At 39.1% G+C, this 27,594-nt stretch overlaps 1 protein-coding gene across 2 annotated transcripts in view; it reads right to left on the bottom strand.

The window, feature by feature from the left end:
- lamc3 (laminin, gamma 3) overlaps window positions 1-27,594 on the bottom strand; it is a 132,362-nt gene that overhangs the window by 102,514 nt on the left and 2,254 nt on the right. For both annotated transcript variants that reach the window (XM_053485271.1, XM_053485272.1), the window contains exon 2: window positions 14,566-14,870. In XM_053485271.1, coding sequence (XP_053341246.1) covers window positions 14,566-14,870 — 305 coding nt within the window. The remainder of the gene's footprint in view (window positions 1-14,565; window positions 14,871-27,594) is intronic.

A 27,594-nucleotide genomic window follows, 5' to 3' on the forward strand; every position in this document is an offset into this window, starting at 1 on the left:
AGAGGTACTTTGTGCTTCCACATTAATCATGATAATATGAAAAATAATATATTAATCATATATATATATATATATATATATATATATATATATATTTATATATATATATATATATATATATATATACAGTTATATATTTTTTGTATATATGTATATATATAATGATGTTATCATAAAAATTACCTGTGAGTTTTATGCTGTTGGTATTAAATAAAATAAAACACAAATCTGACTTTAATTGAATTTAATCACATCAGTAAAAGATGCTAAACTACATTTACGCCATTTTGCAGACACCATTATCCAGAGCAACTTAAATTTTTACATCCCATTCGAGAGTTAAGGAGCTTAGTCAAAGCTGCAACTGTGGCAATCTGTGACCATCCAATCAGTAGTCCTTAACCACTGAGCTACATCTGTTTCACTTAACTGAAAAATGTTGCTTTTCACCACTGTTAACATCATCAAAATGTGTTGTGAACTTACACCATGTTCATAACAGACTGCATCAAGATAAGAACCGAAAAAAAACTAAAAGCGAATGAAGAAAATAAATCTTTAGTTACTTTGAACCCATGGTTTTGTGTACTTTAAACATTTGGCCAACCAGCTGGATGTAGTTTGGTGCTAATTAGTTGCTAAGAAATCTTTCAAACATTCTTGAATTTTATTCAATTGTCTTCAGACTACCTGTCAAAAAAAGTCTTCCTTTATCTTTTAGTTGAAAAACATCAATATTAAATACTAAAACAAAACAAAAAAAAGAAACAGGCCCAAGTTTTATATGTAGAGTATAAGCACTTTAAGTTCGACACTATTCTAGCAGAAAGAAAAATGTAACAATTACTTGTTAAAAACATTTAATATTGCGGTTAATGTTGAAATACTGTATAAAGAAAATTGAGATGAAGTCTGTGATACCAGGGTCGTGGTCTAGTGCTGTTCAGTGAGACTGTGAGAGTCACATAAATGAAAGGACGCACAGCGGAATTGAAGGTGGCTAATTAGGGTCTGTGTAATCGTAACCTGGAAATGAGACATTGTTTATACAATTTCTGATTCTTAGGCCAGGAAGTGTATAAACTCTTTTACTTAATGTCCTATGCTGAACTCTAGGCTGCAAAAACAACTTTTGAATAGGAATTCCAAGCTAAGGGTGTGTGAAGAAAGTGTTAGTCTTTGATCCTAAGCCTTTGTCTACCATGTAATTCATCTACCATGTCTCTCCTAAAAATGCATGACCTCTGGAGCGCAAAACATGACAAGGAAAGGTTTTGAGAGGGAAGTGGTGCTCTCAGTTCAGGGAAGCATAGTGCTGTGTGAAGAAGGTTGAAAGAGCTATGTCCTCAGTGAAACAACAAGGTGGAATGATGTGATTGGCAAAGCATGGAGATGGACTGATGTCCTCAGTAATGCAAGGGGATGTAACAACTAAAAGGAGTAGGAAGGCGGAGTGACATCCATTCGGAGACAAGTTGTGTAACAACATTCGATTTAAAGCAGCAAGATGGTATGACACTCATAACATGGCTGTGAACAGACGAAGTACCACTCTTTGTGGGAGGTCAAGGGGATGTTCTTGGCATAGCAAGAAACTGGAGAGACATCCTCATGGACAGGTTGGAAAATGACTCTGCCCCGAACAAGGGCCCCTTTCAACATATTTTGTGAGCCATTTCCACAGGGTCTAGTGTTCATATGATTTTGAGGTGAGGTTAGATTCTAGGCAAATAATTTCACTTTTATAGCAATTAAAACATTAATAAAGTAATTAAACCAGACTATAGACATGATGAAGAATATGACATTCACAATTCCTATGGTCTTAAAAATCAGCAATATATGCAACAAAAATGTAAAATGCTTGTCGCTGCTTTTTTCTTTTCCCCTGCTGAATTTTAAATGACTAAATGTTAAAATATTTTTAAATATTGCACAACCTTTCAACCTCATCATTACTAACAGAACAGGTCACAGGTCATTATTATCATAACATTAAACATTAAATATTTGTCCCTTTTCATTCACAGAGTTTAATGGCAACCACTTGAGTGTTCTTCTGAGCACAAAGATGTGGGAGGAATAGTAAAGAATGATGGAGCATGTAAACATACACAAATCTTTAGGGATGGAAAGTAAAAGAATCACATTATGATAAATGTGCAGCATATGGTATCTACTTACAAATTTGCACTTTTAAATGATATGTGAATGAAAAAAATCATTGCACAACTGTTCAAGTATTAAATTATGAGTCAGAGAAATGTTTTTATAATGCATTTACATAACAATAATAACTGTTGCTCGCATATTCAATGGTAAAACGCCATCGCTGAAATATTTAAATGTTTACCTCTTTGTCTGTTTTACACTAAGGCTATGTATTACTCAATTCAGATTATTCACATATTCAGACTTTTATCTGACTCTAATTTGGATGTGTCTGTCCTCTGAAACAGTACACATGCGCACACTGATACGTCTTTGCTCATGCTATCTGGGCTGAAACAAATCATGAGTTCATCCGAACAATCATTAATTTTAAACATTGGATGCAATGTCACCAAAAATATGCTTGGGATTTTTCTCTGCAGGATGGGAAGCTGTTAGTCAGTTGTGCTTGTTGTTGTCCAGAAGAAGGAAGAAAGCGAGACACCTCTCTTTATCTATTTTGTAACACTTTCATTCTCCTTTAACTTAATATTTAAAATTAACCACTTAATTTATCATTTCTCCCTAGTTTTTTGGTAAAGCACCTAATGTACACCGTGCAGAAGCTCATTCCACATTCGAAACTTTATTTATTTATTTTTATTATTTCAGTTTGTGGTGCCTTTCCGTCTTTTTTACACTCTCATTTTCATTCTCCTTTAAAGCTAGCCTTCCAGTTTAACACACAGCTTTTCATGCTCACTCAGGAAGAGAAGAACATACCTGGCAATTTAATAGATTACAAAACAAATCAAATTTAAATTCCTGAAGCAGCTTTCATTTTTGTGTGGATCTTTAATGGAGGGGAAAAAACCTACAATAATGCCATACAAACTGGAAAACAGGTCCCCTTAGAGATATTGAATTAATTCTGCGGAAATAGCTAAGCACTGGGTTACAAGGTGACCGTTTGTTATTCCAGCCAATTTATTTAGCTATAATGAAGTGAGAGAAAAAAATCCCCAATACATTCATGCGTCTACTCTGATATCAAGATAAACAACACTGACTGAAAGAATACCAAAATTCAAAATGATTGCAGGAACTTAATCAAGTAAAATAAACAAATGAACAATAGACTGTTATTAAGAACATAGGGACAAAGTAATTGTGCACGAAGATAAGTGCAGCAAGCAGGCAGGGTAAGTGCTGGTCTGCATCCACCCTGCTCTCCAATGTCTCCTCCATAGACAACAAATATGACTTTATCAAGATACCATGGAGACTTACTCAAGTACTGTACTCAGGCTACTGTAAAGACTGCTGTAAAATGCAGTAAAGTGAAGTGTAATACATGAAATCTCCTATTATTAACACAAATATACAGTGGTGTAAAAAACTATTTGCCCCCTTTCTAATTTCTTATTCTTTTGCATGATTGTCACACAAAATGTTTCTGATCATCAAACACATTTAACTATTAGTCAAAGATAACACAAGTAAACACAAAATGCAGTTTTTAAATGATGGTTTTTATTATTTAGGGAGAAAAAAATTCCAAACCCACATGGCCCTGTGTGAAAAAGTAATTGCCCCCTGAACCTAATAAATGGTTGGGCCACCCTTAGCAGCAATAACTGCAATCAAGCGTTTGCGATAACTTGCAATGAGTCTTTTACAGCGCTCTGGAGGAATTTTGGCCCACTCATCTTTGCAGAATTGTTGTAATTCAGCTTTATTTGAGGGTTTTCTAACATGAACCGCCTTTTTAAGGTCATGCCACAACATCTCAATAGGATTCAGGTCAGGACTTTGACTAGGCCACTCCAAAGTCTTCATTTTGTTTTTCTTCAGCCATTCAGAGGTGGATTTGCTGGTGTGTTTTGGGTCATTGTCCTGCTGCAGCACCCAAGATCGCTTCAGCTTGAGTTGACGAACAGATGGCCGGACATTCTCCTTCAGGATTTTTTGGTAGACAGTAGAATTCATGGTTCCATCTATCACAGCAAGCCTTCCAGGTCCTGAAGCAGCAAAACAACCCCAGACCATTACACTACCACCACCATATTTTACTGTTGGTATGATGTTCTTTTTCTGAAATGCTGTGTTACTTTTACGCCAGATGTAACGGGACACGCACCTCCCAAAAAGTTCAACTTTTGTCTCGTCGGTCCACAAGGTATTTTCCCAAAAGTCTTGGCAATCATTGAGATGTTTTTTAGCAAAATTGAGACGAGCCTTAATGTCCTTTTTGCTTAAAAGTGGTTTGCGCCTTGGAAATCTGCCATGCAGGCCGTTTTTGCCCAGTCTCTTTCTTATGGTGGAGTCGTGAACACTGACCTTAATTGTGGCCTCTCGGATAAGTTGTCTCTGCGCTCTTGGGGTAATTTTGGTCGGCCGGCCACTCCTGGGAAGGTTCACCACTGTTCCATGTTTTTGCCATTTGTGGATAATGGCTCTCACTGTGGTTTGCTGGAGTCCCAAAGCTTTAGAAATGGCTTTATAACCTTTACCAGACTGATAGATCTCAATTACTTTTGTTCTCATTTGTTCCTGAATTTCTTTGGATCTTGGCATGATGTCTAGCTTTTGAGGTGCTTTTGGTCTACTTCTCTGTGTCAGGTAGCTCCTATGATTGAAACAGGTGTGGCAGTAATCAGGCCTGGGGGAGACTACAGAAATTGAACTCAGGTGTGATAAACCACAGTTAAGTTATTTTTTAACAAGGGGGGCAATCACTTTTTCACACAGGGCCATGTAGATTTGGAGTTTTTTTTTCTCCTTTAATAACGTAAACCTTCATTTAAAAACTGCATTTTGTGTTTAATTATGTTATCTTTGACTAATAGTTAACGGTTTTTGATGAGCAGAAACATTTAAGTGTGACAAACATGCAAAAGAATTAGAAATCAGGAAGGGGGCAAATAGTTTTTTCACACCACTGTAACTTGTAAACATACAAATTTGTGTAAACAGTTGCAAACTGGCCTAAATTTCATAAACTCATAATGACTTTTGTTGTACAAAAATATTAACATAGAATTTAATACTCTGATCTGCTATGATACAAACAATCTCACTACCCACCACAGTTATTATCACACATTACATACTGTATGGCCCATTTGCACACAGTCACAAAACTGTAAAACCACATTTGCACATTTTTCTGCATATTCTGCACATTGTTTTGTCCATAACTGGACATGGTTTCTACATTCCACTTCAAATCTTCTTTATTTTATTATATTTTATTGGTTTTTTATATTCCTATTTTTATTTTATCATATTATTATTGGTACATAATGTAAATTTAAACAACTTTTTTAGCTAAAGCTTTTTCTCGATATTTTTCTAAATTCTAATTTGTAAAAAAAAAAAATATTTACATTCTTTAAATTCTTATTGAAAACTATACTTTTCTTATTTTAAAATTTTTAAGTCAGCAGCTGTCGTATAAGCATTTTACTTCATATATGTGTATTACTGTGTATGTGACAAATAAAATTAGAAATTTAAATTTGATTGCAGCAAATAGTGCAAATATCGTTCCCTTTCAAAGGCTACATTTAATGCTGCATGAAAACACTGTGGGAACGCTCTCTGCATGACCAGTTGTTCAAGCTTGTGTGTCAAACACGCCAAAGATTTTGGCATACGTATGTAAACTCGGTCAGGTGACTTCATTTGATTAGGTGCACCTGGAGGTTATAAAATAAGATAAGATATAAAAAGATAAGAGAAACTTTATTTATCCCGAGGGAAATTCTTTTGTCACAAGCATGCTCAATGCAGCCAAGGAACAATAAAAATTAAAATATACATTAAGTAATAATAATAATAAAATGAAAACAGTATACATAAGTACAGTAAATAGTAATAACAATAGTGGAATAGTGCAAATAGATAAAAATAAAATACAATAAAATACAGTAATATAACTATTGGTGCAAATGGTTCTGAAAAGTGACAGTGCAAAATGAATAAAGAGAGTAGAAGTATGTAATAGTGGGATGAAACAAACATTTAATGACATACATATGTGTAATATTGCACGATTTGACTGAGGACAAAGTAGCATTAGTATTTATAATAGGATTTCCTGTGATTTCTGCATTTAGAGGCGATGAGTCTATTGCTGCGTGTGCTCCGATGGCCCATCAGAGAGGCATGCATGGGGTGAGAGGGGTTGTCCATGATACCGAGAAGCTTTTTTAGCATTCTCCTCTCAGTTACCTCTGCCAGGTTCTCCAGACTGACACCCAGGACAGCACCAGCCTTTTTAATCAACTTGTTCAGCCTGTCTTCACCCCACTGTCCCAGCACACAGCAGCAAAGAAAACGACACTCTCTACCACGGAGTGATAGAACATGGTCAGCATTTTCCTACATACTTTGAAAGACCTGAGCCGCCTCAGTAGGAAAAGCCGACTCTGCCCTTTCTTAAAAACAGCATTGGTGTTGTTAGAACATTCCAGTTTACAGTCAATGTGTACCCCCAGGTACCTGTAGACCTCAACTACCTCGACATCAGCCCCCCTAATGATGACAGGGGTGGAAGGAGGAGCCTGCCTCCTAAAGTCCACAACCAATTCCTTTGTCTTTGTGATGTTAAGCTGTAAATGATTTAGCTCACACCACTCAACAAAGCTGTCCACCACACTCCTGTATTCCTCCTCCTGTCCATCCCTGATACAGCCCACAATGGCAAAATTATCAGAGAATTTCTGCAGATGACATGACTGAGCCTTGTGCCTGAAATCAGACGTGTAGAGGGTAAAGAGGAATGGTGATAGGACGGTCCCCTGTGGCGCACCCGTACAGCTCAGGATGTTATCAGAGCAGCAGCTCTTTAGCCAGACATGCTGTGGTCAATTTGTTAAATAGTCCGTAATCCAAGCTACCAGTGAGTCGTTCACCTGCATTTCCGTGAGCTTATTCTTCAGCAGTGATGTTCTGATCGTGTTAAAAGCACTAGAGACGTCGAAAAACATAACCCTCACCGTGTTCCCAACAATGTCTAAATGAGAATAAGCCTGGTCCAGCAGGTAAATGATGGCGTCCTCCACACAGATACTGGGTCGATATGCAAACTGTAGAGGATCCAGCCAAGGCTCAACCAACAGACGCAGGTGTTTCAGGATGAGTCTCTCCAGCATCTTCATGATGTGTGAAGTCAGAGCCACTGGTCTATAGTCACTAGGGGTCGACGGGTCGATTTGTTTGGGGACAGGAACCAGGCAGGATGTCTTCCATAGTGACGGGACCCTCTGCAGTTTCAGTCTCATGTTAAAGATCTGATGTAGAACTTCAGACAGCTGGGCAGCACAGCACTTGAGGGCCCCGGGACTAACACCATCAGGGCCAGCAGCTTTACTGGAATTGAGTCTGCACAGTTCCCTTCTGATGTCATCTGCTGAGAGGGACAGAGAGAGACAGGCTGAGGGAGGAGAATGGAGAAGGTGGTAAGAGCTGAGAGTGGGGACAGGAGACGCAGGGCAGTCAAGTCTATTGAAGTGCAGATTTAGGTTGTTTGCACATTCAACATCTCCATATATCCCAACACCTCTCTTCTGTCTCAGGCCAGTAATGGCCCGCATTCCATTCCACACCTCCCTGGTATTCTTCTCTTGAAGTTTGCTTTCCAGCTTCCTTTTGTAGGACTCTTTTCCCTCTGCAATATTGTCTCTGAGCTCCTTCTGCACCAGTCTCAGTTGTTCTTTGTCACCGCTTCTGAAAGCTATCTTTTTATTGTTTAGTGTAGCTTTGATGTCTTTGGTTACCCAAGGTTTATGCCTCCGTAGCATTGGCATGGAACAGGTCCAATGTTTTATTGTCTCTTGTTTTCCAGTCCACATATTGCTTAAACGTGGGTAGAACAGTGATGAGATTTGTGTGGTTGAAGTCGCCCGTTAAGGCTACAAACGCTGATGGGCATCGATAAAGGCGGTCCGCTGTCGCAGAGCTGATGACTTCACCTGGGCCGCGTTCGCGTCAGGGGCAATGTAAACAATGATGATTATGGCTAAGGAACACTCTCTAGGCAAATAATATGGTCTAAGACAGACTGCTAACAGTTTAATGTGTTTGTTACACACAGCCATCCTCACCTTAACATGACTAGGGGAACACCAGCGGTTGTTTACATAAAGAGCAAGTCCTCCTCCCCTCTTCTTTTCGCTACTGCCAGGGTCCCTGTACGTTCTCACACACGTAAATCCATTTAGATCAACCACCGGATCCGGGATGTTTTTATGCAGCCATGTCTCCGTGAAACACATGACACTGTATTCTCGGAAAACTTTCTCTTTCCTTGTTATTATAATAAGCTTGTCCTTCTTATTTGCTAGCGATCTGATGTTACCGATCACTACTGATGGGAAAGCAGGACGAAATATTTTCTTCTTCAGTCGTCGTGCTTTCCCAGCTCTGCAGCCACGGTATCTCCTCTTGATCTCCGCGGGGATGTCGTGCTGAACAACATCGCGCATCTGTTCTGTCGGAGTCCCAGCAGCTGATCCCGGCTGTAAACGAAGGGGCAGCGTGGCGTCGCAGTCATTGCAGATGAGTTTTTGTTTTCGAAGAATTGCATGTCCGAACCGATAAAAAATTACTTAACAGTGCGCAAAAATTATAAACTGAAAAACTTCAAAGAAAGAGGAAAGTAACTTAAAAAGCAAGGAGCATGCAAGACATGCTGCTGTCCGAGACAGTGACGAAAGTAGCATTACAAATAGAAGCAAATAGGCAGGGAAACATCCTCAGCTTTGTCTTCAGGACTGCATTGTTATGTGTGTGTGTGTGTGTGTGTGTGTGCAAGCACTTTTTCAAAAAGAAAGCGAAAATAGAAAGTGTCTTATTACTCACCAGAAAGATGGCAGAGTTAGACACGAGTCTCTCGCGCTTTCCTCGCCGTCTTTAAAACAAAACCGTGTGCCACGGTGCATTTCTCGCCCGAGCCGGAATCTTCCTTTTCTCTCGCCGGATCATGAGCCTTTTACCGTCCATTTTTTAAGCGCGCCCCGGCGCTTCTTGTGAAGCGGCAGAAAAAACATTTTCTCTCGCTTCCGCAGAGATGGAAACTATCACTTCAGAGCGCTCCTCTAGTCATGAGCAAGCGTATTAATACTTATTAGGTGGTAACACGCGTGGTCGAACGCGTACACCTCGATTCGCCGTAAATAAATAAATAATAAAATCTCCCAAACGCTCAAAGTTAGACGACGGGTTTCTGTTGGGTGGCCCCAATGTTATTTCTTAACGATGGCCCCTCCCCTTCTTGGCAACTTGAATGATGAGTTAACTCTTTCATGGAATAAGCCGTATTCATCCTGTGTTTTTGTGCTATCGACATTGATTTGTTCCAATGTCGTTGATGTGAAAAGTGTGGTTTTATATGATGATGCCCCAGATTGAAGGGACGCTTGTGGGCTATCTCTCTCCTGGGAGCTCATCCGCCCTGTAAAAAAATAAATCCACACTCCCCACCAAGCCGTGTAGACTAACATCTTCGTTGGTGGAAAAAGCTTTTTCAGGCAGCGGGTCAGGTTGGTGCTGCACTGCACACAATGGATTTGCAGGCATACCAAGCTGACATACTGAGAGATCTGAGCATTAGCAGGCCTTAGTGAGATTTTTCCCCCGCCATGCTCAGGGGTCAGGACTGTCGGTCACCCAGTCCTGACCAGGTCCAGTTCTCGCCAGGCGTGAAGCGCAAAAGGTGTCCCGAGCCAAGCATCCCCGGGTAGATTGGGGCAGGACTCGCCACGCCTCGCAGTCAGCTTCATGGAAGCCGTGGTTCAATCTCCGCCACCACTGGTGTGTTGGGGAGCAGCAATCTCCAGTGAAGTGTTAGGTGTTCGGTTCCATTCTGCCGTGTTTCAGGATGCCGAACATCTTATGCCCCCCCCTGAAGGACGCATATTTTCATATAGCAATATTGCCACAACACAAAGTTCCTGAAGTTCGCTTTTGGGTGAAGCCTACCAGTATCAGGTCCTTACATTTGGCCTAGCCATGTCACCCAACATGTACAGATGCAGCCCTGCTAAATGATTCCAGGGCATCCATATCCTGAATTACACAGATGACTGGCCAATTTTGGCTCAGTCTTAGCAGCTAGCGCTTTGACAGCGAGATGTCATCATAGCTCACTTCAAGTCTTAGGATTGAGATTCAACGCCACGGAAAGCGTTCTCTTTTCTGCTCAAGTACGACATATTATGGATGTCATATGAGATTCGGCCGCAATGCGGGCACAGTTGTCTCCTGCGCGTGTTGAATCTATTCTTAATACCCTAAAGGAGATCAAGCTAGGCCAGAAAGTAACTTTTACTACTTTCAGAGAGTGTTATGTCTCATGGCAGCTGTTTCCACGGTGATACCCTTGAACCTTCTGCACATGAGATCGCTTTAGTTGTGGCCAAAAGCCAGGGTATTTCATTCAAGGGCCAATCCGCTGAGGCAATAAGGGTTACGCGTTGAGAGCTTCGTACCCTTTCTATGTGGTTCAGACCCTCGTCCTTGACCCTGGGTCCCACTCTAGGTCCGTGTTGTTGTCGCCAGCTGCTAACGACAGATGCTTCCCTCACGGGCTGGAGTGGGGTCTTAGATGGCCGTCCAGCCCAAGGGATCTTGATCTTGATTCTCACGAGGCACATAAAAGAATACTCTCTTCAGCAGTTGAGAGGATACCATGTCCTAGTGCGGGTGGACAACACTATGGTAATCTCGTAAGTAATTGCCTGGCAGACTGTGCTTGCGCCACTAAGCTAGCGCACCAGATTCTGCTTTGGGGTACAGGACAAGTTCCTGTCCCTCAGGACGATTTACATTCCAGGGCAGATGAATATGGGAGCAGACTTGCCCCACCCCGAAGTAGTCTGTCCTCTAGAAGAACCTATGCCCTCAAATGGAATGTATTAAAAATTGGTGCACAGCACAGCCCCTGGGCTGGTCAAAGCTATTTTGCATCCCTTCCCCCAACCATCTTCCAAAGGTTCCATTTTCGACTATGCACCGAGTTGTTCTCGAAGCCTCTATTCTCCGCCTTTACAGCTCCGGAGCAGAAAATACTTCACACACTGTCTCCACTTCGTGCTCTTCAGATAAACAGTACATCCACTGCACTAGCCAGTGACATAAATCAGAGCAGGTTTTTTTAGACATTGTGGGGACCGCAGCCCAAGGGTGGCCGTCACTGGACAAATGCTGTCACATTGGGTGAGAGATGCTATTGCCCTAGCCTTTGAGGCGCAAGGAAGACTTCGCCTCTAGTAATTAGGGCCCATTCAACCAGGGGGCTTGCCTCATTAATTGCTCTGCAAGAGGCATCACCTTGCAGCAAGTGTGTGATGTGGCAGGTTGGTACTCTCCGCACACATTTGTCAGATTTTATAGTTGGATGTCCATGCAATGCTAGCATCCCAGAATTATGGCTGAGACCCGTTGGGGGACTGTGCGCACACTACACAACCCTGGGGGTCCAGACACTTGCAGTGTGGCGGCGTTGGTATTCTCGTTCCCATAGCGTATTCACGCAGCATCGAGTGTAGCTTTTGAAAGGGAACATCTCAGGTTACTTTGCTGTAACCCTGTTCACTAAAAAAACGAGATGCTGCGGTCCAATGCCGCACTGCGGGTGGGACTGGACGTCCTTTCAGACAAAATTGACCTGAGGATGTTTCCGGTTCATGCATATTTATAACGTCCAGGTGCACCTAATCAAATGACGTCACCTGACTGAGGTTATATATGACAAAATCTTTGGCGTGTTTGACACACATGCTTCAACAACCGGTTACGCAGAGAGCGTTTACACGCAGCATCTCGTTTCTGCTTTTTCAGGAAACAGGGTTACAGCAAAGTCCCAGACTGCACCTCGGTCAGGTGACGTAAGCATTCACCTGAACCGAGGAAGAGTAATTAAGTTGATGACTATAAACAGCCTGACTGAACTTCAGTCAGGCGTCTAGCTTTTGTTATCGTTGTAGTTATTATGATTTATGTTGGTGCTGGTTTTTGTGAAACTCAATAAAAGCTTATATTGAACCGCCAGCTTGCCTCCGCAATTATGACCCCACACAGACACCGATTGAGGAATCATGACGCTTACTTGCAAAAATATCAAGTTAAATTTATACCATCTTTGCAGGAATTGGCTTTAGTTTACTCAATATACAGATGTTTCACTTCTTAAAGCATACAGTGTACTGGTACTGTACAGTTCACTATTTAAGAAAAAAATATTTTTTTTGTTAGTTTTTATGTTTTTTTAAATATATTTTGTACATTTAAGCCCAACTCTGACTTTTATGTGTTCTGAGATTTCAGGTCATTAGGTCAAGAGTGGGAAAATGGATTCATGATAGGAGAAATCTTTAATGTTTTGACTTGATCAGTTTGCTAATAAACAATCTCTCCGTTTTTACAGTATGTCAATAATTATTATTAAATCAAATAATCCATTACACACATACAAAAAATAATGCTTTTTCACATGTTTTATGAGGTTAACATTCCATTTACTAATTGTAATTCAGCTGCATTAACTAACTAAAGAACATTATATTCTGCACACAAATTTCATAAGCTCAATTTTATGAATTCAATAAACCATTTAAGTTCTATGCATTCTATACAAATCCATCATTTTGGAGAATAATACCTTATTTTAAAGTATTTTACTATTTTTAAATATTGATGATTTATATTACAAAAACAATTCTCATTATCTTCTTATTTTTTAAATGTCATTAAAATATTACATTTTACTTTCGTCTCAATATTTTTGACCACCACCATACGTACATAGCAAACTATTACATTACATTTTAAAAAAAGAGGAAAATTTTTATTTTATGTAACAGCCCACATTTTCTATCTCAATTTTTTTTTTCAATTGCTTGTGTTTATGGCAATAATCTCAATGCTTTTGAGCAAGATATTGTCTGAAATCCGGCAACCATGTAGGCATGGACTATGTACAGTACATCCAGGTGAGTTTTATAATATGACAAACCCCCCAAAAAATTATTGAAAAGGCATGTACTATTATTACCATACAACAGACCACTGCAAAGCTAGTTATGTGCACTGGACTACACACATTCATGTACATGGGTGCATATAAATAGTAACTTTTAGTCATGGTTCAGTTAATGGAATAAATGTCCTCTAAATACATATTTCCACTGTAGAGCTCAAAAAGCTGGTTATTGTCACACAAATTCTTAAACTGTTTTTATTTATTCTATTTATTTAAGTACTCTTCTGTTGACCATTAAAATAAAGTGAGTCATTTATACAGACTTTATATTGGAAAAAATTTGTAATTGGAATACAGAGATATAAATAAGATGCACACAAATAAAATTTCCCATGAGTGCTATTAGTAAATCATAATAAAAACTGTATTTTAAAAAGAAATGCAGCAAACATACTGTGTCCGTTGTGAATGTAGCTAAGATTTTTAGGCCATACAATAAAATAGTTCAGTATGACAGACATGACATACTGTGCATGACCAACAAGGGAATGATCAATGGTAGAAGATACTGTAGATTTTTTTTTTTAAAAAAAAAGGGAAAAATATGCCAATAAGTAAGAGAGTAAATGATAGTAAAAATAAATTGTGAAAAGCAAGACAGATAAGGTGGAGATTGAAAGCCAAAAAGAGATGCAAGAGCATGTACTTGTACATGTACTACATACTGTACAAATTTTTTTATGAACCACAATTGAGATTTTTTGTACGCAGAAAAAGATCTAGAAATCTTTGTAGCCTTGTCCCATTCTTTCATAAACTTTCATAAAGACTTTAAGAAACACTGTGTAAGGAATATGATGGAACATTATATAAGGAATAATACATCATGGACTATGATGCTATTATTTTAAAAAAAGATATGCATTGGGGTTGAAGTGGATATTTGTATTTTGTAGAGTCTGGAGTGAATTATTACACTTTTTCTTTAAATTAGGTAATAAATGATGCTGCAGATTTTTACCACTTTTTAGTTTAATATGGTGTCATGGGGCATTAATCAGAAAAGTTTCTGTTACCACAAATGTTTTCAAATTATAACAACACTAATTGAGTTACTCACTAATCATGTCTTTCTCTTTCTCTCTTAATAATTACAAAAACTCACAGGTTCTATTTACTGACAAATTGGAAACTTCTCTTAAGACTTTCTAGTGCAAGGAAACTTTAAAAAGAACACCTGGGACTCCTTCCATAAAAGTTAAATAAATGTCTCCTTCAAACACATTCATAAATTATTAATCTTAGACTATGTGGCGCATCCACCCTATGTGTCCTTGTGCAAGCCACTAATAATAAGGTATTGCAGCCATTACTTGAAATATTTCTTTAAACCTAGAATGATAAGCAAGTACTGTAAGTGTGCTAACCTGAAGCACTGGGCTCTGGTCAAAGTTGTAAGCACTGGGTCTTCCTTCGAGAGTAGAAAAGGCTACGTTTCCTCCTGTCAGGGGAGAGATGTCACTAAACTCATCTGTACAAAGTGCCGTTCTTTCTTCTTCTCCAGGCCGAATGAAGCCCTTGGAATTCCTCCCATAAGTCTTACGACAAGATGCACTATAGTACTGGTATGGCTGCCAAGGTGCTGTCTCATTTGTACGCTTGTAAATGGCAAAGCTCTCTGGGCGGCTGGTGTAGAACTTCAACCGGACGTATGTGATCTCATAGGCTTTACCTGTAAAGAGCAAACAGTTTATTCAGAGGATTCGAGGAGGATATAATTCTGCAGTCACTTAACTCAAACAAGATACCACTGCCTCAGTTTTTAGTGCTATCTCTTCATTGCTTTATAGTACCCTTAATTTGATTGCCTATGGTTACTAATTTTTATTACCTGTAAACCATTTTCAGTTCTAATGAAGTCAATGAAGCAAAGTGCTAATTTAGCTTTTACAATCCAACAAAACTGTGTAATTACATAATTAGCCCAGAGCATTATTTGACTTGTGCTGGCATGTCATGTTCTTTACTTCTTCTTTGTCTTTCGGCTGTTCCCTTTCAGGGGTCGCCACAGCGAATCATTTGCCTCCATCTAACCCTATCCTCTGCATCCTCTTTTCTCACACCAACTAACGTCATGTCCTCTCTCACTGCATCCATAAATCTCCTCTTTGGTCTTCCTCTAGACCTCCTGCCTGGCAGTTCCAACCTCAGCATCCTTCTACCGATATATTCACAATCTCTCCTCTAAACATGTCCAAACCACCTCAATCTGGCCTCTCTGACTTTATCTCCAAAACATCTAACGTGGGTTGTCCCTCTGATGAACTCATTCTTAATCCTATCCATCCTTGTCACTCCCAAAGAGAACCTCAAAATCTTCAGCTCTGCTACCTCCAACTCTGCCTCCTGTCTTTTCTTAAGTGCCACTGTCTCTAAGCCGTAGAGCATTGCTGGTCTCACCACTGTCCTGTACACCTTTCCTTTCATTCTCGCTGATACTCTTTTATCGCACAACACACCTGACACTTTTCTCCACCCATTCCAACCTGCCTGTACCCGCCTCTTCACCTCCTTTGATCACTCTCCGTTGCTCTGGACCGTAATGTCATGTTCTTTACTAAAAACAGAAATAGTACAAGATTCTTCAAAAATTAGGTAAACAAAGAAGTACCCATGCCAAGAAATATTTTGTTGTACCTGGTGACATTTAATGCAGTGTATTTTATGTGAGAGGTCTATTAGAAGTTTTCAAGCACACACATTAAGCTCCCCTGCACAAATTGAATCTTTAAATTGAAGTCAATTAATGTAAACTAAACTACAAGGCTAAATGTATTTGGACACCCCTCCTAATTAGGGATGATTATTAAGCAGATAGCATGTCCTGAAATATACAGTAGCGCTATTCTGGGGCTAATTTGGTTGTATTACTTGTGTGAAAAATAAGTGGTTGCGTGTTACATGGACGTTGCTAGGACAGTTAGAATGTTGGTTAAAAGGATAAACATATTAATCTAATTAATAAAAATAATTTATGGCCTCAAACATAAGAAAGAACATGATAAAGGATTTTGCTTTTTTTCTTATATATTGTTTTTTATCAATGTTTAACTCCATTTCAATGCAAAATATTAAGGATTAAATAGGAAAATGATTTGCCTGTCCTCCCAAGCCTGACAGAATCAGTATTTTCATGATGAGCAATGCAAATGGAAAACATATACAAAACAAGCTCATTCAAAGGCCTCACATTACCCAGGGTAAAACATACAAACTTGAATTTAACGATACAGACAGCTGTTGCCTATGCACCTTGGGGAGCACTGACGATTTATATCATGCCACTTGTCTTTGCCAACCAGTTCACTTATTTTGGAAAGTGGTCACAGAGAAACTTTTTCCACAACTCTAAGATGTAAAATGCACCCATGTCCATCACCCAAGTCTGCTTGTTAATGTTACAGAACTCTTCCAATTAAATATGGAAACCTGCTCCTTATTTCTCTATCACTGAGCAAACAATACTTCTGAACTTAAAATCTAAAATACTGTATCATTACACATCAATCACTGAATTTTAAAATAATATATTACAGTAGGAAAATAATTCACCCACAAAAGTAACATCAGCCTTTAACAATATCTAGAACCCATTAATTATTAATCTCGAATTATACCAGAAACCTGGAACTGAAACATTGCACGTTGCAACAACTCCATAAATTATCCAACAAGAGGTTTATATCACTCATATTTATAGCACTTATATTTTCTATTTATCTGTACAGCTTATCTGTCAACTCAGCAGCTAAATGTATGTGTTAAATATGTGTGTACTGTATAATTGGTATGATTTTTTTTCTCTCTCATAATTTCTTTTCTTTTCTTACCCGACTTTAATCTCCAATCGCTTCCTGATGAGCAAATGTGTGCATTTGTGTAGTGGTGTGGAGGTTGTGATGTGAGGGGTCTGGCAGATGTGTGCCCTGGGCTTTGGTTGGTGCTCGTATTGAGATGTGGTGGAAAAAATGGGTCTCTTTGGCCTTGGCCATGGCATACAGTAGGTGCTTGTACCAGATTGGCTCGTTTTGGTTTCTTGCTAGCTGCAGCATAATGTGGTCTTCTACTGTTGATGTGGCCCATCCACCTTACATTTTGGATGTTGTGTATTTTAAGACAAGCCCAGAAAATGTGATCTCTCAAATGATATTCTAGCCTGCAGTCCTTCCCTTCACAGGATGTGTGTGCAGGCTAAGGGGAATAGCCTTTTTCTGGGACATCTGGCTGACCTGGCTGGTGGTACATTTACAGTAAATGCTGCTGCCTTAAGGGCTAATTCTTATTGGCATCATTATCAACACAGTCATTGTGGAGGAAAGCATAAATTCATTTTGCAGGCCATTGAGTGGTGATTGACATAAGACTCTCTTCTCTATTTGGTTTAGTGCTTTATTTTGTGGGTTTGTATCTCCCCTGACATCATCTTGTAGGAGGGTCATGTAGGTCACATCAGTGGTATTACAAATTGACAGGATTATTCTTCTCTTAACTTCTCAATCTTAAAAATGCAATGAATTAAATTTTATACGTTTACAGCAGACACCTGAAATAACAAAATTCTGTGTTACAAAAAAAAAAAAAAAAAATCATAAGGGCGTAAGACACTAATCTAAGACACGGGCAACAGAAAACAAGAACTTGTACTGAACTATCTGTACAAGAACTGTCTTATTATGTTTCACATTTTAGTCATAAAACTCACACTCAAGTTTAGCACAGTTAAATTTGTAATTTAGTCCCCTAACTAGTACCCTGTACATGTCACCTTATAAATAAATCTCTTACATGATTTACAGATTATCTGAACCATTATTCTTTTTATAGTTACCCTTCAAACACATTTTGGTTTTATTCTCCCAGGCTTCACCGTCTGTTATTGTTATCCATGTAAAAACCTTAAATAAAATATGTAGGGTGGGCAGAACAGATCTTCAGAGAGGTGCTACAGATGGGAAAGGAATGCAGATCATGGTGACTGTTGAGCAGCCTGATGTTTGAAGCCACATTTCAGGAGATTTAACCATGCAGGAATGTTGGTTGAGCCTAGGACATATTGGGATACCATTTACATTACTCACTCACTTACTCACCGTCTATACCACTTTATTCAGTATACAGGGTCGTGGGGGGTCTGGAGCCTATTGCTGGAAACTTAGGGCATGAGGCGGGGTACACCCTGGACAGGGTGCCAATCCATCGCAGGGCACACACATGCACACTCCCACACACTCTATGGGCAATTTGGAAGCACCAATTAGCCAATATGCATGTTTTTGGAGTGTGGGAGGAAACAAGGGCAAGATATCCATCAAGCGCAGGGAGAACATACAAACTCCATGCACACAGAGGTAAGAATCGAACCCGGACCCTGAAGGTGCAAGTCACAAGACAGTGCTAAACACTAAGCCAGCGTGCCATCGGTCTATTTACATTAAAATACATCTAATTGTCTTAAAAGTTATTTTATAAATTACTCCACTTGTGTAATATGTAAATAAAAGAGAAAGAACACACTTATGAAAAATTACATCCATTGCTGGGGTCATAACAAAGGCAGGCAGCAACGTACACAAGAGCTCCTTTTACACAACTTTTTAAGGGATGAATATTGGGCCGTTATTGTGCATGTATTTTCTAATGGAAAGAACAAAGGCAGGGTTGGGGGACATAGCTGTCATTGCCTTTAAGCCAGGTCAGTAGCTTTAAAAAACAGTAAACAGCCAATCCACAGATATCTTATACAGAGTAAATCATATGTTCCCACTGCACCTGATGATTATTAAAGCCATAGTGGATCAAAAACAATTAACCGAAGGATTGAGTGATCAGCACTGCGAATAGTTTTTTTTTTAGTTCACATTAAAAAAACTTTTTAAATGTTTCAAAGAGCAATTGACAGCACTGGGCTCCCTGTTGCATTAAAATTCAATGTAAGATGTAAGAACAACCTTTTTCAGACAAATCCTACCTTTTCTGTCATTGTTGGTTAAAAAAATCGATTGGTTAGCCCATGACAGGCTGTAACATAATAGGCAATCTTAGAGTGCAAAGGCAAAGTTTTTTAGCACAGTTAAGAGAGCGGTGAATGATTTAAATGTGCATGGCGATCAAAAACACCTCACCACTCAGTTCATCTGCCCTTTTTTTTTAAATTAAAGCAACAGTATGCATGGATTTGGCACATTTTATACGCCACCCTTAAAATCTTTAATGTTGTGTTGAACATCACACTTCTTCTAATTGCAGAGGGCTGATAGGCTCCTTAAAAGCTTTGGGCTACCGTCCCTGTCCCATTATACAATTATACATTATTCTACTGGCTGAACTAACATGTTTACATGTTTATAAACTCCAATTTCAGTCTAGCTAACACAGTTAGCATGGACCACCTAATGCCTTGTAAACATACTGGCTGTGTGAATTACATAGGGATATTGCTAATTGAGGGGGTCTTCTTATCAGCCTCACAGTGCAATTTCTGTGTGAAACAGATTTTACCAAGATGAAAGCATTGTTAGACTTTGCACTCTGATGAAGACACAGTGAGGTATAACCAGAATCTTAACATATGTGTTATAATGGATAGCTTTTTGCTTGAAACAAGTACAAGGCGACCAATGGTCATAAGGAAACCACATTTATTTTGGATTTAATTGAACAAATATTTATCACTGAAACATCCCAAATATGTCATAGATAAGTGTTGAAAAGGCATATCTTGAATACATTTGCAAGGGTAATGGTCGCAAACACACTGGATTGTGATGATATAATAATAATAAGTTAACAAAACAAAAAGCTCACATTATTCAATCAAATTATTAAAATATGGTCCTTTAAAGGGGTCATACAGGCCTACATGCACTTTTTTTAAGTTGTTTGGACTGAACTGTGTGTTAAGAGAGTGTGTACACAACCACTCTACGATGATAAAGAGCCGCCCAGTGGTTTTCTTTTCATTTATTACAATAGCATGCCCCTTCTGAAATCAGGCCAATCGCAAACGCCTGTTGATGTGACGCCACACCACAAGAGGCCGCTCCTACACTAGTTGATTGACACTGGTGTTTTAGCAAAGACCCGCCCCGAGTGGAAAGAAGCTGTTGGCCATTGTTGTTCGCCGCTGGAGCAAAATGTCGCCTAAGCGAGTGTTGTGTACAGTTGTTGGGTGTAATAGCGAACACAGCAGTCGTCATTCACTACCGATATCTGAGCCACTGAGGACGCAGTGGCTAAATTTAGTTTTTAAAGCTAACGTCCCCGCCGATCTACCTAAATGCGTTCATGTTTGCACTAATCATTTTTTAACAGACTGCTTTATAAACGCGGGTCAATATAAAGCAGGTTTTACTGGGAAGCAGCTCCTAAAGAATGGATCTGTACTAACGCTTCGTGTAAGTATACTCTCATAGAACATGGTTATGGCTTCTTCTCTATGTACATCCGTCTCTATATAATCCCTAATCGCCCGTTTATAATAAACAATGCATTAAGGTGATTGTCTAGTTGCAAACTGTGTACGTAGTCGGAAAACTATTTTATGCTTACCTTTGTTACTTTAGATGGTTTATAACGATGTCTGGTGAAGATTAAGAAGTCATGTAAACACATCAGTAAACACATCGCGTCCGTATCTCTCTCAGTAAGTTTCTCCGCTTTTGTTGTTGTTGCTTACGGCAGCGTAACAGCCCGTTAATTCATGCCCATGCAGTGATGAGAAAGACAAATCGAGTCGATGCATGTCCATTCTTTTAATTTCTGCGTCGTCAGGCGATATTACAAACTTCCGCGTAGGTTCCGTACTTAAATCAAACCAAAAACGACTGAAGAAAACAGGCTCAGGCTCTATATTCCAGCGTTTTCCAGTTTGGACTGCATTACCCACAAAGCACTGCGTCTCAGCAGAGATCATAAGCATTTAAAGGAACATGTACTGAAATGGGATGCTGAGAACAGAGTTTTTACCAGTTAAAAGTAGTGTTTTTGTTTACACAACCATTGAGAATTTTTAATTAAATATATTACAAACTTTTCATTAGGACCCTAAAGATCATATTAACATTTAATGAAAAATGTTTCTGGATGACCCCTTTAAAGAATACCAATACATCTCTGAACAGGACTAACAAAAAGAAAACATTTGTATGTTTTTTCACTTAGGAAAGTATACAGTGATTTTTTTGGAAATACGAGACACAAATGAGTGGATACAAACAAACTAAAACATGAAGGCCTGAAGGTCATCTTTGACAAACCTACTTCATACATTATTATTATTATTATTATTATTATTATTATTATTGCTGCTACCAACATATAAAATAGCCACCATATGAAAACATACTGTACAAAGAATAAAAAATAGAAGTGAATTAAAAAATATAAATAATTTCACGTTAGATTGTCACCAGGTGTTCTGCTGCCTTTCACTGTACTAAGTATCTGGGTTGTATTTGCCAGGCATCTCTCATGCTAACATGCTCTTCCATCTCTTATGCACCAACATAAATTGCCCAATGACTTGCTGGAGAAGCAGGAAGGCCTGTGCCATAAAGAAATGCATTTAGGTACGCATAGCACATGCAGGGGATTTACACGACATTGTAAATAGAGACATACCATATTGAGACATGACATTTATACTCTAAGAATAAATCAATAATTAAACCTAACAGTATAATCCATACCTAAAATTAATATAAAATTTTTCTACCATGGATTATATATTTGCATTTCTTGTGTAAATGATTTTACTAATTATTTAGAAATAAATAAGTGAAATGTGCGGGCTTGCGTGTTATGATTACAACATCTACCACCACAAGTCTAAACACTAGTGTGTTACTACAGAAGGATGTCTAATTCTTGTTTATGATTCAGTAGACTAAACTATCTTGTGTGTGCAATGAACTTAAGGAACTCAACTACTATATGTCTACGTGTCTTAATTAAGTACTTTCATCCAGACATAGAATTTCTATGAGTGTCACATCCTGGAATATAATATTATTTGAATACATAACCATCTAAACCTCATTCCTGTCTGCCACTTATGGGAAGCTTTAATCATCATCAAATAAAATTTGACTAAGCTCCATCTGAAGTAAGAGTTTCACATCTTCCTCTGCAGACATATTATGAATTCCTATATATATTTAAAAGACATTTATCCACAGAGGGGCCAACATCACTAACAAGAACATCAGGCATATAATGGGGCGAGGGTGGGGGGTGGATGAGTGAACTAAGATGTTTTTATATTTAAATATCAGTCTTTAATAAAGACTAAAAAATGGTCATTATACTTTTATTACTTAATTAAAGAGGAAAATATTTAAATAAATTAATCTAAACAATAACTATACATGGTATACAAATATTTATGTATTTTAAATAAATTAAGACTGCATACTAAAATGAAGTAAACAAAAAAAAAAAAAAACACGATCTACTACCCTGTATTCCCTGAACAAATGCTCCTGAGACGATGTCTGTGGGGCTTACACTCTCAGGGTTGCATAACAAGATACTTCTTTGTGTGAAACCTTCAAAAGCACTGCATGGCATCTGTCTCTCATATTGGTTTCTAGAAGGTCGTTGAGGGAAAACTACAATGAAAACCAGATGGGTGAGGTATTCTTTAAAAGTGTGTGTGTGTCTGTGTGTGTCTGTCTGTGTGGGAGTGTGTATCTGCGTGTGTGTGTGGGAAAGACCTGACCTGAAATCTATGCAAGGGGACCTCTACAGCTTTTTGTGTTTGTCTTCTTCTTCGTAGTGTTTTGTTTACCATCTCTGACACACATGTGTGTGTTGATGCATGTCTGAGCCTAGGAAGTAATTTGTTTGGTTTGGAGGCTAAAGAGCTGAACACAGACCCCTGACTAGAAGCCATCCGGTGATCGAAAGGAAAAAGTAGAAACTAAGATGAAAGAGAAAGCATAACAGACTTCCTTTTATGATTTTCTGTTCAAAGGTTCATGTCTTGGCACCAGGGCTGTTGGTTCAGTAAGTACACCTTACATCAATAGGGGCCTGCTGCCACATGGTATTGCTCGTTTAAAGACAATGTTATGCTATTCAGGATTTATCGAACAAGTGACATTTAACTCTCTGAGAGCTCATTTTCATAACCTTTTTCACAGTAAAAGTAAAGCACACCTTTAATTTTACAACAACAGAATTCCAAGTCTTATACTTTCATACTTTGTCTGTAAAAGACATTTGGAAATTAATATCAAGCCCAGCCAATAAATGTTATCTATTGTAAGGTAATAAGGAAGAATTCTGGCCCAGTTAGTATGTGCACTGATTATCTAAAATAATTAAAGAGACATATACAGAGCATTGTACCAGTAATTTGGACATGTCAAGATTTTCAAAACTATTTAGGGTATTGACTTTATAGTATATAGTTAGGGAACAGTAATGATTTATAATCTGACTACAGTGCTAAACCCATTAGGGATCTTAATAAAAATCTTTATTTGGATTTCTGCAACATTGCTTTGTGACAATGTTCATCATTTAAAGTACAATGCAGCTCTATAACTAAAAAAGTAATTTAAATTATTTTGTTTGGAAAACTATCCTGATGTATATAAAGTAACATTAACTGTTTGTTATAATGTAACTTGTTATAATGGGCTGAGTGTTGTATTCCGATCTTGTGTCCCAAAATATATGCTGTGTGATAAATAGTATGCCAGAACAATAATTGATCCAGAGCCCATATTTTGCAAAACTGGACTCAAGGTGGGAATGCACCAATGCAACCCCTGTCAAATTCAAATTTTTATGTCACATACACAGTCACACACAGTACGATATGCAGTGAAATGCTTATATGACAGCCAGTGACCTTAAAAAGAAAATTAAAGCTTATAGATAAGAAAAAATATAAATAAAAAGAAATACAATAAAAAATAAATTTAACTAGGATAAAAATAGAAATATACTGTAAAAATAACAAAATACAGAAAATATAGAGAAAAAAAGTGTTTATTTTAAGTGACTTATTAAGGTGTTTTGCACAATGGTCCAGAAAGTGAAACCATCAATATGTAAGTGTAAGTGAGCATAAATAGTGTCCATGAATGTCCAGTCAATTTTGAATGTTGAAAAGACGGTATTAGTTCTGCATGGTGGTGTGGTTGAGAGACCTCATCACCTGCGGGAAGAAGCTTCTCTTCAGTCTCTCTGTGTTGGCCTTCAGAGAGCAGAATCACTTTCTAGACCGCAACAGAGAGAACAGCCTATTGTTGGGATGGCTGATGTCTTTCACAATCTTCCTGGCCTTGGTCTAGCACCGCTTGCTGTAGATTGAGGGTAGTTCAGGGAGCTCGGTGCAGATGATGCACCCAGCTGATTGCACCATGCTCTGTAGAGCTCGTCTGTCCTGCATGGTGCTGTTTTTAAACCAGGTTGTAATGTTTCCTGTTAGGATGTTCTCTATCGAGCAGGAGTAGAAATTCCTGAGCACCTTGAAGGGCAGACTGGTCTCTCAAGCGTCTGAGGTGGTAGAGACGCTGCCGGGCCTTTTTCACCACGGTGTTAATGTGACAGGACCATGACAGGTCCTGCGTAATGTGAACACCGTTGTATCCGAAGCTGTCCACTCTCTCCACTGGGCTCCTGGTCTGGTGTTTCCTCTCCTGCTTTGTACTGAAGTCCACTATCAGCTCCTTTCTCTTGCTGATGTTCAGGAGGAGATTGTTCCTCTGGCACCAGTTCTCCAGATTTCCAATCTCCTCTAGGTAGGCCGTCTCGTCGTTGTTCACGAACAGGCCAACCCCAGCCGTGTCGTCGGCAAACTTGATGACGGCAGTGGAGTTGATAGTGGCCACGCAGTCGTAGGTGTACCGTAAGAGTACAGCAGGGGGCTCAGAACACAACCTTGGGGAGGCTCCAGTGCTGAGAGTGAGCGAGGCTGAGACATGTTTGCCGCACCTTACTGCCTGTGGTCTGCCAGTTAGGAAGTTGGAGATCCACTGACACAGAGATGAGTCCCAGGTGCTCCAGCTTGGTGGTAAGTGTGGAGGGAATTATCATATTAAATGCTAAGCTAAAGAGCATTTTAACATAATTCCCCTTTCCGAGTGTCCAGGTGAGTGAGTGATGTGTAAAGGACATGAGAGATTGCATCGTCTGTGAAACGGTTCAGGCGGTATGCAAACTGTAGTGGGTCCAGTGTGTCAGGTAGTGAAAGATGATGAAGTCTATGACCAGGCGCTCAAAGTACTTAATCACTACTGAGATGAGGGCTACAGGGCGGTAGTCATTGAGAAAAGCAGGATGGGGTTTCTTTGGGACAGGAACAATGATGAACTCTTTGAAGCATGTGGGAATCACCCACTGAGATAAAGAGAGGTAGAATATCTATAATACACAGGTGCTAGCTGGTCTGCGCAGGCTCTGAGAATACGATCTGAGATGTCATCTGGTCCTGCTGCTTTCCTGGTGTTCACTCTCTTGAAGGCTCTCCTCACGTCATGCTCGGAGATGATGAACACGCTTCCGGTGCTGGCAGTGTCTTCCTGTCTGCAGCTGTTAGCGCCGCTAGCATTAGCATTGCTAGCATCTTTAGTTGGAGCCTCGAAGTGAGCATAAAAAGTGTTCAGCTCGACTGCCAAAGTCAAGTTCGTCATACCGGTTATTGTCCTTAGTCCCTGCCACAGGCTCTTAGAGTCATTCTGTTGGAGCTGTGACTCTAGTTTCCTGCTGTAGCACTGCTTCGCCTCCTTCACCGCTTTCCACACGTTATAAGACGCAGCCTTGTACAAGTCCATGTCCCCCGACGCAAGTCCTGCATTGTAGTCAGCAGTGCGATATCTCCAAGCATTGTGAATGTTTTTATCCACCCACGGTTTCTGGTTGGGAAACGTTCTGATAGTCTTTTTTCACGGTTTCATCCACTAGTTTCCCGATGAATCCCACAACTGCTTCTGTAAACATGCCGACATCATCGGAGCTGTTTTGGAACATGTCCCAGTCTGCGTCATCAATGGCGTCCTGTAACGTGGCCACCGATTGGTCCGTTCAGCGCGCGACCTCCCTCTGAACCGGAACTTGGCCCTGAGGTCATCGAGCTTGTTTTCCAGTGACTGGACGTTGGCTAGCAGGATGCTAGGCAGAAGTGTGCGGTATGCACGGGCTCTCAGCCTGTTTCTGACGCCGGCTCGTTTTCCTCGGAGCCACCGCTTCGTGTCGCGTTTTTTGTTCTCTCTCAGAATCTCACTCGGCCAGCTCGGATCCAGAGTTTAAAACATTGAATTGTGAGTACATTATATAGCAATAGAAAAGAGGGTCAGAGCAGTCGTGATGGCAGCCGACCTCACCGGCGCCATCTTGGTAATCCGTCAATGTCAGACTGTCAGTCTTATCCAATACATGTACGAGATGCCAGTCATATCTCAATCAATGGGCACTATATATTGGTTTAGACTATAGACTATTTGTCTATAGGTCTATAGTTTTACAAATCATATATGGTGGACAGATTATAGTTTGGGACTCAGTGGACCAGGATGAAACACAATTTTATGTTTTATAATTTTATGTTTAAAATAATTTTATAATAAATATAACACTTATTACTAATTTGGAACCTTTCGTTCCTGCATATTCTCACTTTTGCTGTCTACCATGGCTCTGTCTTTACCATGCAGATCACGCTTGGTGCACTTAAAAAAAGGCAATATAAATAGCATATGTGTATGGTAAGAGACGTAAGAGCATTTGCACATGTACACTGTATTAATATTTGAATTAAAATGTGTAGACAAATACATAATGTGTCTGAAGAAAACCTTACGTTACTTTACAAAAATCCTAAAATAGAGTTACTCTTGGCAAAATGTTACTCCAGTAGAAGTCCTCTATTTACATTTACACTTGGCACACAGATTTGTTAATTCAAGTTCATTTACTTAGTCTGACATTGATAAATATTATCATGAGCAGTCAACACGCAGGTAAGTAATTTATATTAGGATGATTTAAATGGCTGTAAAACAAGATGATTTTCTGCACATGGCTACCATGCCTTCTCTAGATAAAATTATTAATAAAATAATAATAATAATAATAATAATGATAATCATCATCATCATCATCATCATTTTTAACCAAATATATCATTATCAGTCCCCCACTCTTTAATGAAAAAAGGTTTATGTGCTTGGTATGCAGTAAATGTACTGAGGTTCTGGATTGTTTGATAAAAATCCAGTATTTTAGTAGATCCTAATTTAGCAAAGATTATGATCGAACACAGTGGAAGATCTTGATAGCTATCTCAGTTGGATAAATTAGATCTAAACTCATTAGACCTGAAAATTTTTTAGCATCATCAGCTACATGCAAAACTAGTACAACTAGATTTATTTACCCACATCAAA

The sequence above is a fragment of the Clarias gariepinus genome, chromosome 24 (genome assembly GCF_024256425.1).
Source record: "Clarias gariepinus isolate MV-2021 ecotype Netherlands chromosome 24, CGAR_prim_01v2, whole genome shotgun sequence".
Taxonomy (NCBI): Eukaryota; Metazoa; Chordata; class Actinopteri; order Siluriformes; family Clariidae; genus Clarias; species Clarias gariepinus.